At 45.4% G+C, this 12,238-nt stretch overlaps 1 protein-coding gene across 5 annotated transcripts in view; it reads left to right on the top strand.

Moving 5' to 3' along the window:
* The window catches only part of RGS8 (regulator of G protein signaling 8), a 44,260-nt gene that overhangs the window by 18,319 nt on the left and 13,703 nt on the right, over positions 1-12,238 (top strand). For all 5 annotated transcript variants that reach the window (XM_032393029.1, XM_032393030.1, XM_032393028.1 and 2 more), the window contains one exon: positions 822-886. In XM_032393029.1, coding sequence (XP_032248920.1) covers positions 822-886 — 65 coding nt within the window. The remainder of the gene's footprint in view (positions 1-821; positions 887-12,238) is intronic.

Raw genomic sequence — 12,238 nt, 5'->3', positions numbered from 1 at the left:
CGGCATTCCCAGGGTGCTCACCGTGGGGCACCCACCACTGAGCTGTAGGACCTGTTCTCTAGTGAGTTGTTGACCAGATGAGCTGAGGGACAATAAATTCCGGCCACTTGGCGGCTCCTTTTATATCCCTGAGTGCATGGATGTGAATTTTCCTTTTCAGAATGTGTGACCTAACTCAGAATAGGGACCCTCTTTTTACTTTTAAGAAAACCGTATTATCCACCACTCTTATAAAGCTGTGGTGAAGGATGCTTCTTGGTTCTACTTAGTTGTCAGTCTGAGCTCTCAGTTTGGAAACAAACACTCAAATGTATTCTAAAACTCTGCTTAGGTTCAGATAATTTGGATTCAGTGCCTATACTGGGCAACTACTGGGTTCAATGATGTCATAGATGCACCTCATTTAACCCTCACAGGGTTTGGGGATGTGGGCATCGTGATCCCCATTGCAGAGGTGAAGAGATTAAGGTCATGGTAAAATATGGAGTCGGGAGCTCAGCCTACTTTTTCTGACGCTAAGGCCAGTTTCTTTCCATTGTTATCTTGACAACTTTATATCCTGCGCTTATTTAGCTTGGTTTTTTAGACTGAAAGCCAATATACAAATACACTGAATTCCAGTACTGAGGTTTGCCATTAGTTAGTTAAGAATGTACACATTGACAGCAACAGACTTGCAGGAATCCAGGTGGTTTTCATTTGCATCCCACCCCCCGCCCGCCATTGTTCTGATTTGTTTCCCCGAGCAAATCTCAGTGGTTGCTGATGGAGAAGGAGGGTCATTTCAGAACTATTCAAGAGAGATGTTTCTTCTTTCCTAGGAGACTATCCACAGAAGAAGCCACGAGGTGGGCAGATTCCTTTGACGTGCTTCTGTCCCATAAGTGTAAGTAGAATTCAGGTTTCATCATGTTGCAGCAAATCATCCATTTAGCAAAAGAGGCGCCAAATGCCCACCATGATCCAGGTACTATGCCGGGTGCCCCAGACAGCTCCAGTCCCTACGCTCACAGAGCCTCCTGCTTAGGGGAGTATATAGATAACAAGATGTAATTTAAATGTAGTGGGAAGAGGGCCTTCTTTTCTGTGTTCTGGGTTGAAAGGATGGTCCCAAGAAGCCTTCATGTTTTCAGCAGTTTTAGCAAGAAAGAATTTAGTTTAGGGAGTTGGAGTAATGGGCTCAGTGGGAATGACAGTCTAGTGTCCATCTTAGATCTTGTTTATAAAATTAAATGACCTTCCCCGCCAAGTTGCTGGAGAGTCTTGGTTTACTTATCCATCAAATGAATATTGTGTGCATTTTGTTAGTCACTTGAGTTGGCAGAGTTTTGTGTTTTCTTGTTTTTTATTTTGGGGGTTTACTACCCCAGCTGTATCACACTCCTCAGTTTCTGGCTGGGTGTGGGTTTTACTAGAATGCATTTCTGCTGTCTCTCCTCTTCTGTTTTCCCATATCCACCCCCCCCCCCCAAAAAACTTACAGAAATAATCATGCATATTTCCCTGTGGGAAGGACACCTTGACGCCGGCCAGACTTTTTAGCTCTTGCTTTTTTCTCATCACAAGCAAGTCCAAATTCATCAGGCTTTGAAATCCTAGTGCCATTGAAATACATGGGAGTGGGAGAGCAGGGGTGAGGAAGAGAGAAGGGTCTTTTGCACAGAAAAGAAGGTTTCACGCAGACTTTCAGTGCTCCTTTTAAATTCTTCCTGTCAATATTAGAAATCCTGATTGATCTGGGAGCAGAAGGGTTGTTTTCAGCTTGGAGTCTTGTTTCCACTTAATTGGGGAACATGATTCTGTACAATGAGGTTAAGGGCATTGGCTGGTAGTCAGACCTGTGTTCTTGATTTTGACCCAGCTCAGCTACTAGATAATTGAGTGGCCTTGATGGACTCCCCCAATCTTCAGATGTCTTTAGAGGTGATTTTTCTTTCAGCTGGATGAGCACTTCCCTCTGACTAGGCCCCTGATCCTAATAAACTGGTTACTAAATGCTCTTGAATAGATTTTAAAATGAAATGCAAAATCTAAGAATAAGCATATATTTGTAGCATGTAGTTTTGTGAGACATAGTCATTTTAGCGTTCTATGGATTACACTTAGGAAGGAAAACAAGGCAGCAGAGATAACAGTGTGTGTGACATATGGCTTATGTCACACACAGCAAGCTTATGTGGTGAGTTTGCCAAGGTAATGGCCTATGTACAGTGATAGTTAGGATTCGACAGTAAGGCTTGTTCTTTATGAGGCCATTTTGACTTGTTTTCTGGAGTCACAATAGACTAAACAAATGTCACTATTAACTTACACCTTCTTTTCTGGCTGCATTTGCTTCAAGGTCATCTTGGAGTTTGGTTTCTATTTCAGCCTCATGACTGACTCACTTAGTTCAAGTCCCTGAGGCTGTTTCCTCATTCCGAAATGGTGATAGAAACCTGTGTGCTACCTGTCACCTGGGTCAGGGAATCTTCATAAGAGGACACCTTTAGATGATTTGGGGTTCTCTACTTAAAGGTATTTTGAAAGAATATGGTGCTATTGTTTTTTAAATGATGCTTTTATTTATTGAATGCAAAATAAACGTGCCTTAAGAATAGGTTTGCAAATTTCACCGCCAATTATTAATGCTGAGCCATCATAGACAGAGTTTATGGTGGTTCAATTAACGGATGCAATCTCAGGGTATATTTGGATTGCTGCAGTGGCAAGACCTGGAGATTTAAGAGCTTCCATGTTATTTGATTCAATGACTTTTAGACCTGAAGATGCTTGCTTCTGCTTCTATGGGGGATGGCTTCGGTTTCCAGGAATGCAGTAACACTTTTCTGAGATGGGGATTCCACTAAGGGGTTACAAGCTGACACCAGATTGCTTCTTTGTCAGACCACTGCAGAATGAACTGTAAAGTTCTGTGATCCTTCTTGGAGTCTGATGTTCTGTTTTGATTTCTGTTTAGTACAGACATAAAAAGCCAATGGAGTAAATGTCTTTGAGAAGAAAGAGGCCTGTATTCATGGGTCACTGGCAGAATTGCAAGGTTTTAGAGCTTGACCGACTCCTCCCTGGGAGGCGACAGAGCCAGGTTACCTTGAAGGGTGTTGACAACTTTCTTAAAGTCTAATTAATTTGGGCTAATATTGTGACTCAATTAGGGCTGATTAATCTTTTCCAAAGGGATTGCATGTGTGCTGGTCCCTTAGGAGGGACAGCAGTTGATCAGAGGTGTGCAGGGCTTTCAATTAAGATAGCAAAATGTCCTAAAAAGTAAAGAAAGGAGAATCACTGAATGAGCTTCCGGAAAAAAATGTGCATTAGTCTAGAAACCACCCCCCTGGTAATCCTCTATACCTAGGAAACTGTCCTCCCGGAGTTTTCTATTTCGGATAATTCAGATAATTATTTTTGTTCCCATTCTCAATTTATAGAGCATCTTTACCCTCCCTGCTCTGCCTGGCTGTTTTGGGCACTCATTTATTTAAAGAAAGGTGTACTAAGTGTTCATGATGTTTGAAGTCTGTGCTAAGCAGCTGGTTGGGGGCAAGGGCACCAAGATGAACAGGACAGTACCTCCCTGGTGGAGAGTGCAGCCTTCGGAGACATGGACATGCATACAAATCACATAAGAAATAATACAGTGTGCTGCCTACAGACGAGGGAGCTTCAAGATTTCAAATAGAATCCTGACATTTGGTGTTCCTCTTCAATTCCATTCTGTCAGTATTAGAAGTCCTCACTGACCTGACAGCAGCAGGTCTGCTTTGGGTTTAGAGCATGGTTTCCACTTAATTGGAGAACATGCTTCTGTACAATTAAGTTACGAACATTAGCTGGTTTTCAGACCTGCGTAAGGACGATTTTAACTCACTTCTGCTTCCAAATAGCTGGGTAGCCTTAACGGAATCCCTCAATCTCTTGGAAAATCTGGTTCTTCATCTATGCACTGAAGGATCTGGAAGAGGATGTCTCAGGCACTGGGGATCCAGTCCTACCCTCTTGTTCTAGGATGCTGAGACTGGCCATTAGCGAACACCTAGGCAGGTGGTTTGAGTCAGCGCTGCTTGCAGGGTTATGTAAAACCCCTTCAAAGCTGAAATGGTTCAAGCAACCAAATGAGGGGCTAAAGCACCTGTGTTATGAGGCTTTCTCTCCTTGACAGGGTCCCGCTGTGTAGGCAGCACTTCTCAGGTTCAAACCTCAGGAAAAGAAGAAAGCAACTTTACTTTTTAAACTTAAGAGGGAAAAGAAATCTGGAAAGTAAATATTTGGAGCAGTTTGGTTTCCAATCACATTTGCTTACAAGGATAAAGCTGAAGAAGCATGCACGGAGGTCTGGGGGATAGATACCTGCTAAGGGTTTTTTTTTTAAACTAAGAAATGAAAAATAAAATTGCAATTGCTGATGACTTTATTAGCTAACAAAGGATTTCTTTTTTTTTTTAAGATTATTTATTTATTTATTTGACAGAGAGAGAGAGAGAGCACAAGCAGGGGGAGCAGCAGGCAGAGGGAGAGGGAGAAGCAGACTCCCCGCTGAGCAGGGAACCAGACATGGGGCTCGGTTCCAGGACCCTGGGATCATGACCTGACCTGAAGGCAGACGCTTAACCAACTGAGCCACCCAGGCGCCCCAGCGAAGGATTTCTTTATTTTATTTTATTTTTTATTTTATTATGTTAGTCACCATACATTACATTATTAGCTTTTGATGTAGTGTTCCATGATTCATTGTTTGCGTATAACACCCAGTGCTCCATGCAATACGTGCCCTCTTTAATACCCATCACCGGGCTAACCCATGCCCCTACTCCCCTCCCCTCTAGAACCCTCCGTTTGTTTCCAAAGGATTTCTAATGTGGGTTAATTTGGCATCTTTTTCCTGCTCACTCAGGGACAGTTAGACTTGGTGTCTGTGAGCTGTGCACCTAGGCTGCCCCCGAGGGTGTGTGTGTGTGCATGTGTGTGTGTGTGTGCACACACCCAGAAGCCTTCCTGTCTCTGTAGCTCATACCCAGGAGAGTGAAGGCTCCCAGCTTGTGGGAAATTTTTTCTGACGGGTTGCGGGAGAGCGTGCACAAAACTGTATGTCTTTTGCTTTGATTTCCTCATGATGTTCAGACATATGCTTGTTATTTGTCCAGCTTTTAGTGGGACATTCAGTCCTGAGCTCTAAATCCGTTCAAACTCTGATTCTCCTTCCTTCCTTCCTTCTTTCCTTCCTCCTTCCTTACTTTGTGGGATTTTTTTTTTGGGGGGACATAAAAGTTGGATTCATTCCAGTTTTAAGGGGACAGTGTAGACAGGGTTCCTTCTCCTTCCTCTTCCTTTTTTCAGCCTGATCCCACACCTGGATGACAGAGCACCTCACCCTGGGCATCCATTTGGTCCTTGGCTTTGTTTCATTGTTTGCACAGAGTGTGGAGGGTCTATGCTGACCTGTCCCCGCCAGGCCGAGGGAATGCCAGGTTAGTGGACTAGTACAATTGAAAGCTCTTTTGCATTCACAGAGTTAGTATCCATCTCTGCGAAAAGGAGACCAATAAAGAAGCTTTTAGTTTTTTAAAATTAGCCCCTCTGGGATAATGATTGAGATATAGGAAAATACAATGACTTGATCTGGTCACACAGCAACCAAGCAGAAAACCCAAAACAAGCAAAAACATGAAAGTTTTTATTAGCTAAAATTTAGTTTTTAGATCTAGTTTTTAAATCTAGTTTTTAAAGCTAATGAGATTCCTTAATTATTCATCCAAACGGTCCTTAACTTTAGAATGTACAGTTTAACTATCCAGTTCCCATTTATTGCCTCGCCCTCCCCACATCCTTCTCCAAGCCAAAAAATCCTAGAACAGTGTTACTCCAAGTGTGATCCAAAGAAGGCAGCACCAGCAGCTGCTGGGCACTTGGAAGAGATGAAAATTCTGGAGTTCTGTCTCAGACCTACTGGGTCAGCATCTCTGGGGGGTGGGGTGCAGTAATTTTTCCTCAAGCCCTCCGGTAATATTTATGCCCACCAAAGCTTGAGAAGCACTGCTCTAAAACATAGGGAAGTAAAGCATGAATCTGGAGCATCTTGGGAGGCAGGTGGCCTGTGCTTTCCAAGAAACCCATTGAACACTGCATTACAGCCTTCCAATGTCCCTTCGATGGTATGACGTCCATGGATCACCAGTGCCAGCTACCTAGCAGGTATGGTGGACGCTGTTTGCAGTAAATAAACATATACAGCAAGCGCGTTTTCTGGATAAATGGAGGCTAAGGGTTAGAAAGAGATATGGGAAGTCAACACGGATCGAAAGAAGCTTTTCTTCCTCCTTGCCAACCTGTCTGCATTGCTATCATTTTTACTTGCACCCAGGAATATGGGTGCATTTAGCCTTTCTACAAGGAGTGCCTGGAATAGATAATTCTATTATATAGAATCCAAGCCTGCTGCAAAACGTTTGAATGAAAAGCAATTGGATGGGCCTCCAACACCCATTCCATTGCTTACTAGCTATATGACCTCCAGCCAATTACATCACCTCTCTAAACCTTGCTTTCCTCATCTGTAAAAGGGGAGTAAGACTTGCCTTGCACAGTTGTTTTGAGAATTAATTGTGATTGTGTTTGTGAAATGCTAAGCATGATAACGTGAGATGGGGGGGCTCCATAAAGGAGAACGATTTTGATTATTTTTATTGTAATACAACATTCAGTTCACTGAGAAAACATGGATTTCACACTTCCTGTATGCTAGAGATGACATCAGCTTCTTTCCATAGGCAGCTGAAGGCTGAACACAAGGGTTGAGTGGGGACTGTATTAGAATCGCAAGGGGGCTTATTCAAATTCCATAATACCTCACCCTCCTTTGCCTCATGAGCTTTTGGTACCCCTCCCTCATCCCTTCCCAACTTCCCCTCAGGGACTGTGAGAGACTCCCTCTGGGGATTTGGTTTTCAAAAGGCCTGCAGGCGAATCTGATATATTCCCTCTTTGAGCTTCCCAGCAGTGTTCCTATATCAGGCTAATTAGACAAATATTCCTGGACATTTAGAATCTTTTAGGTGAGGGACTGGTGCACCTGGAGTTTTATAATACTTCTCTGGTATTGAAGGAGTCATTTGTGAATGCTTTTACCCTACTAGGGACCCTTCTCTTTTGTCTTCCCTTCAATAGAAAACTCCTTGCTAATTTCTCATGATAGTTGACCCAGCTTCTGCTTGATAAAATAGAAAAGAACATTGGAATGGGAGTTGTAAGACCCAGGCTGTCCGCAGTCTGCTGCTACCATGTCCTAGGAATAAGAAGCCACTCAACCTTAGAGCCTCACCATTCCCTTGTGTCCAGTTTAGGGCCTGATCCTAGGGTCTCTCATGTCCCTTCTGGCTCAAAGAGTCTAACAACTGTCAGGTCCTACTACTATTGTAACATACCATCTTGCTATATGTATACTAACAAAGTGAAGATCATTGAAGAAAATTATGTTAATCACAAGACTGAAGTATAATTAACATGGCAGTTGCTCCCAATAAATGTCAGTAACTGGAAATGGTTTATTCTCTAAATAATCTCCTTACCTAAACCTTGCTAAGCCCCAGTTATTTGTTTTAAAAAACCTGTATTTTACAGATAACACACACAAAAAAGACTTTGATCCTACTGCTGTTCTCATCACAAATTTCAAAGTGGTGAACTCAGTTGTGAATGAAAGAGATTTTTGACTTCACCATTAGTATATGTATCCTGGATTTTATAAATATATTTTCCTTTCCTATCCAATGTCTGACCTTGGAACCCATTCACCAGTTTATTTTTTTCCTATTGATCAGGGATGCAAGAGGGCTCTGGTCTTTGGGACAGCACTTTAGTAAACAGAGAGGTTCCCCCCACCCAAAAGAAAAATCTTTCTTGTGATCTGGTATGTTTCCAAGCCTGGGAAATGAGTGAGGCTCAAGCCCACCCACATGCCAGCTGTATCACGGCTCCTGGACCTTGAACCGTTACCTAAGCCACCCTCCCTGCTGCACCAGCTGCACTCCTCATTCATAGTGACCCAGTTTCTTTTCTTATGTAAGCACCCTGCATCACAGAACCAAGCGGGAGAATGCCGGTGGGCAGCAACATGTGTGGCCATGGGGATGTTCTTGGAGATTCTGTGCATGCTCAGGGGGATGCCCGGATTCTGCCGAGTGTTCCAGGAATTCTGGACGTAAGCCTTTCCCTTCCTGCGACTGGACGGATACTAATTAAAAAAAAATGTGTAATGTTCATAGAGCCTTGACTTCTTAGCATGCCATACAAAGAAAACCAAAGTGAACTGAAAAAATGAAACTAAAAAAAAAAAGGCAGATCCTTCTGTTTCTCTTCCATCTTCCTGAACTGTTTACCACCTACCACCTTTAAGTGACCAGGATTGTTCGGGGGAATTAGGTGTGTTTACTCTGCATGATTACTCTACAGGCATAATGGTCCCGAAGACACACAGAGCCCTCACTGAGGGTTGGGCCCTGTGTGTATTAACTCCACCTCACCCCAAAAGCCCCATGGAGCACGTCCTGTTAGGATCTGCATTTCACAGATGAGGGAACTGAAGCACAGAGCGGTTAAGCATGGTGCCCAAGGTGGTGCTGAGCTAGTTACATGTCCAAGCCAGGACAGAAGAGCTTCAGGACAGAATCCCAGGCAGAATAGTATGAGGGATCAGAGAGAAGTCACTCTTTCCAGCTTCTTGAAATCTGTGGAGGTACTAAAGGGGGGCCTCCAGTTCCCTAGGTACCTGGGAAGGAGCAGGGTCTGGGGTACACAGGGGCCCAGGCAGAGGAGCACCGCTAATGCAAAGCAGGTCCCGCTGAGAGATGCCAGTAAATGCTCATGAGTCTTTCAGAAATAAACGGACATCCTTCATTTTAACCAACCCCAGTTTATGGACAAGCAGAAGGGAAGGAGAGGGTCCTGGTAGAGAGAAGGAAGGGGGATGAGGGAAGGAGGGGCAAAAAGGGACGGAGGACAGAAGAAAAGGATGAGGGGCTGAGAAAGATGCTGAAGAGTCAGAGAGAGGACCAGGCAGAAAGTTTGCTGGGAAGAGGTGGGAGGGGTTAGAAGGAGGAGGAAAGGATCTAGCTGGGAAGAAAAGCCTCTGTTCTGGTCCCATACAATTCCTTTGCTGGGTCCCCTAAGCAGGAAAGGTGGGCCAGGTCTGGGCCAGGTGGGCTGTATACAAAGGCAGCTGGTGCTGTCTGCTCTGGGAAGGGGAGGGTCTCCTCCAGCTTCAGGGGGCCTTCCACCCCCTTCTCACTTCCATTGTTCTCAGGTGAAGTTTTTGTTTGCACGGTGACCCTCACCCCAGCCTTGTTCAGAGGCAGCCTTGGGAATATGGCAGGGTGGGAAGAGATTGGGACCAAGAGGGGTGGGTGAGCAGAGGACGAGGGCTGTGGACAGGCACAGTCTGTGTGGGGCTTTGTGAGCTTTTTCTTTGCCACAGTCTGTTCTCTAGATGCGGCTTCTTAGGTCCAGACCTCCCTAGGCCTTCTCCCCCCAGCTTCCCCATCTCACCTCCCTAGGCCTTCTCCCCCTCACTTCCCCATCTCACCTCCCTAGGCCTTCTCCCCCCAACTTCCTGTCTCTCCTCAAGCTCTTCTTTTGAAATCCCTGACAAATTTTAAGTGCCATATTTTGCTTTGGTCCCCCTCCCACTCTCTCTGAAGCCAGCTCTGGAAATTCAGGTGATCGCATCTTGGGTTGAGGCCGCCTGAAAGAGCTTGACGTCTTTACAAGGTCACTTAGCCACACTTTGTTACAGTGTCCCCAGGCCACCACTGGGGAGTGTGCCAGTCTGCTCTGTAGGATGGCCCTGTGCCTCAGGGAGGTGGCCGTGCTGCAGGAGAGAAGAGAGTTTAGACAGATTCCAGGTTACCGGGAGCACCTCATGGCCTCAGTTGTCACCACAGATAAGGTGATGGCAGGTGTCCTCCTGCAGAACCTCCAGCTCTGTGAGCTAGACATCTCATTTGCCCTAGTACTTTCAGTGTGATTGCTTGATCTGAGGTTTTTGTCCCTCCGTCCTTTGGAGGGAGAGCTAACATGAGGCTCTCCGATCACGAGAAGAGACACAGGCAGAGTGGGCTCTGAAGTCACACAGATGTGGGTGCGAATCCACTGTCCACCTCTTACTGGCCAAGTGACCCCACACATTGAACTTAAACTCTCCAAGTCTCACTTTCCCTCTTTGTGAAATGAGCTTCCATAAGAGCTAACATGTATTGACTGCTGGATCGCCTCATTTCGTCCTCATAACAATCTGGGGCAGCAAGTCCCAGTATTATTCCCATTTTACAGATGAGATGAGGCAGGCTTCAAGATGTTAGGACCCTTTTCTGAGGTCGCACAGATTCAGACCCAGGCTGTCTGACTCCAGGACCTCTGCCTTGACAATAGGGTGGGTGTGAAGATTGAATGAGTTGATATATGTAGATTGGACAACACAGAACTGGGCCCAGGGTAAGTCCTCAGTGTGTGGTGGTGACGATGTTCCTGGGGGGGAGGTGGGAAACAGTTGGCTGAGAGCTGTGTCTGATGCAGGCCTGAGTTGCAAAAGGAGCACAGAGCAGAGCACGATCTTACGCAGGGAGAGTTAATTGGATCCATCCCTCTCACTTTACAGTTGAGGATGCTGAGACCCAGGGAAGTTGAATGTGTTGTCCAAGGTCACAGAGCTAATTATGAGCCTGACTCTGATCAGAACAGATGCTCCCAACTGGGACAGTGGTGCTTCTGTCCCAGGTGGACGGGCAGGGTTCCGTAGGCTGCCTCAGTGAAGCCAACAGGCGATCATGAGCTGGGTATGAGTTTACCACACATTTTATATCAAATCCCCATCCCCGCCTGAGTCAGTCTCAATTGCTTCCAATGTCATTCAGTTGAATTCTGTTGCCCATGTCCATCCTTGTCTCTAGGTTGTTCTGCTACTCCAAGATACTCCTCTGCCTTCCACAGTGACTTTCGATTTCTCCCCACCTCATCTGTTGCCATCATTTCTGGAAACGTCACCATCTGTGGAGTTACTCATGGCCCCCTTGTCTTGGGCTGAGATGGCACTCCCCTCCCTGCCCCTCCAGCCATTGCTGGCGTAGGCTTCCTGTAGGCCCTGCCATCATGCCGAGCCAGGGACTGGACCACTGACTCACGTAAGAACGCTGGCTTTGTAGTTTGGCATCCATGCCACTTACTAACCCTGTGACCTTGGGCAAGTGATCTCATTTCTCTAAGCTTCCTTTATCTCTCTACAAAATGGCAGTAGTTCAGGACCTATGCTCTAACTTTGCCATATGGAGCAAATGCTGGTGGTTCATAGAGCATCTAATGTGGTGCCTGGCCCAAAGTAAGTGCGCATTCAGGGCCTGCAGTGGTCCATTTTCAAAATTCCTTCTCTAACGTCAACCTTTTTTTTTTTTTTAACCTCATGGTTATCCTTCTCCTCTTTTCCTATGTTCCAACGTTTAGATCCTAAATCCTTGCTGTTCTCCGGGTTCAAGCTTCGTCTGCCAACCTGGAACTGACGGTCCTTTCTTTGAACGATGGGCGCATCCTCAGAGTTAAAAGTTCTTGCTCCCTTCCTGGTGCCTTGTAACCTTGTTCAGGAGCTGGAACCTAGAACCTCACAAGTCTTTGCCTATTTCTTACCCTATTCCTGCTTATTTTTCCAAAGTACCTATTCCAAACCCTTCCCAAACCCCTATATCACACACTGGACTTATAATATTCAACTAATTATTTTAAATTATTGCTCAATGTCTGTGACACTGGACTAGCTTTTGAGTTCTGTGAGGTGGTGACTTCGTCTGATTTACTCATGCCATATCCTCACAGCCTAGCACGTGGAGGCAGACTGCCTTCACGGGGACTTCACCCCAAATTAATGAAGACCAAAGCTGTTCAGCCTTATACATCTCAAAGATGCCCCTTCCCTGGCCAGTTCTTTCTATCCTCACCCACCCCACTTTCTTTTTCTCTACTTTTGACTTTAAGGGAGACAAGTTCTCCTCCTCCTTCTTGGTCCCCCTCCTTCTCTAGGATTTGTCTTCACCAGATATATTCTTTTTTTTTTTTTTTTAAAGATTTTATTTATTTGACAGAGAGAGGGAACACAAGCAGGGGGAGTGGGAGAGGGAGAAGCAGGCTTCCCGCGGAGCAGGGAGCCCGATGTGGGGCTCGATCCCAGGACCCTGGGATCATGACCTGAGCCGAAGGCAGACGC

The sequence above is a fragment of the Phoca vitulina genome, unplaced genomic scaffold (genome assembly GCF_004348235.1).
Source record: "Phoca vitulina isolate PV1807 unplaced genomic scaffold, GSC_HSeal_1.0 scaffold71, whole genome shotgun sequence".
In the NCBI taxonomy this organism is placed as follows: Eukaryota; Metazoa; Chordata; class Mammalia; order Carnivora; family Phocidae; genus Phoca; species Phoca vitulina.
The sequence above is the reverse complement of the archived record's forward strand: the minus strand, read 5'-3'. Positions and strand labels throughout refer to the sequence as shown.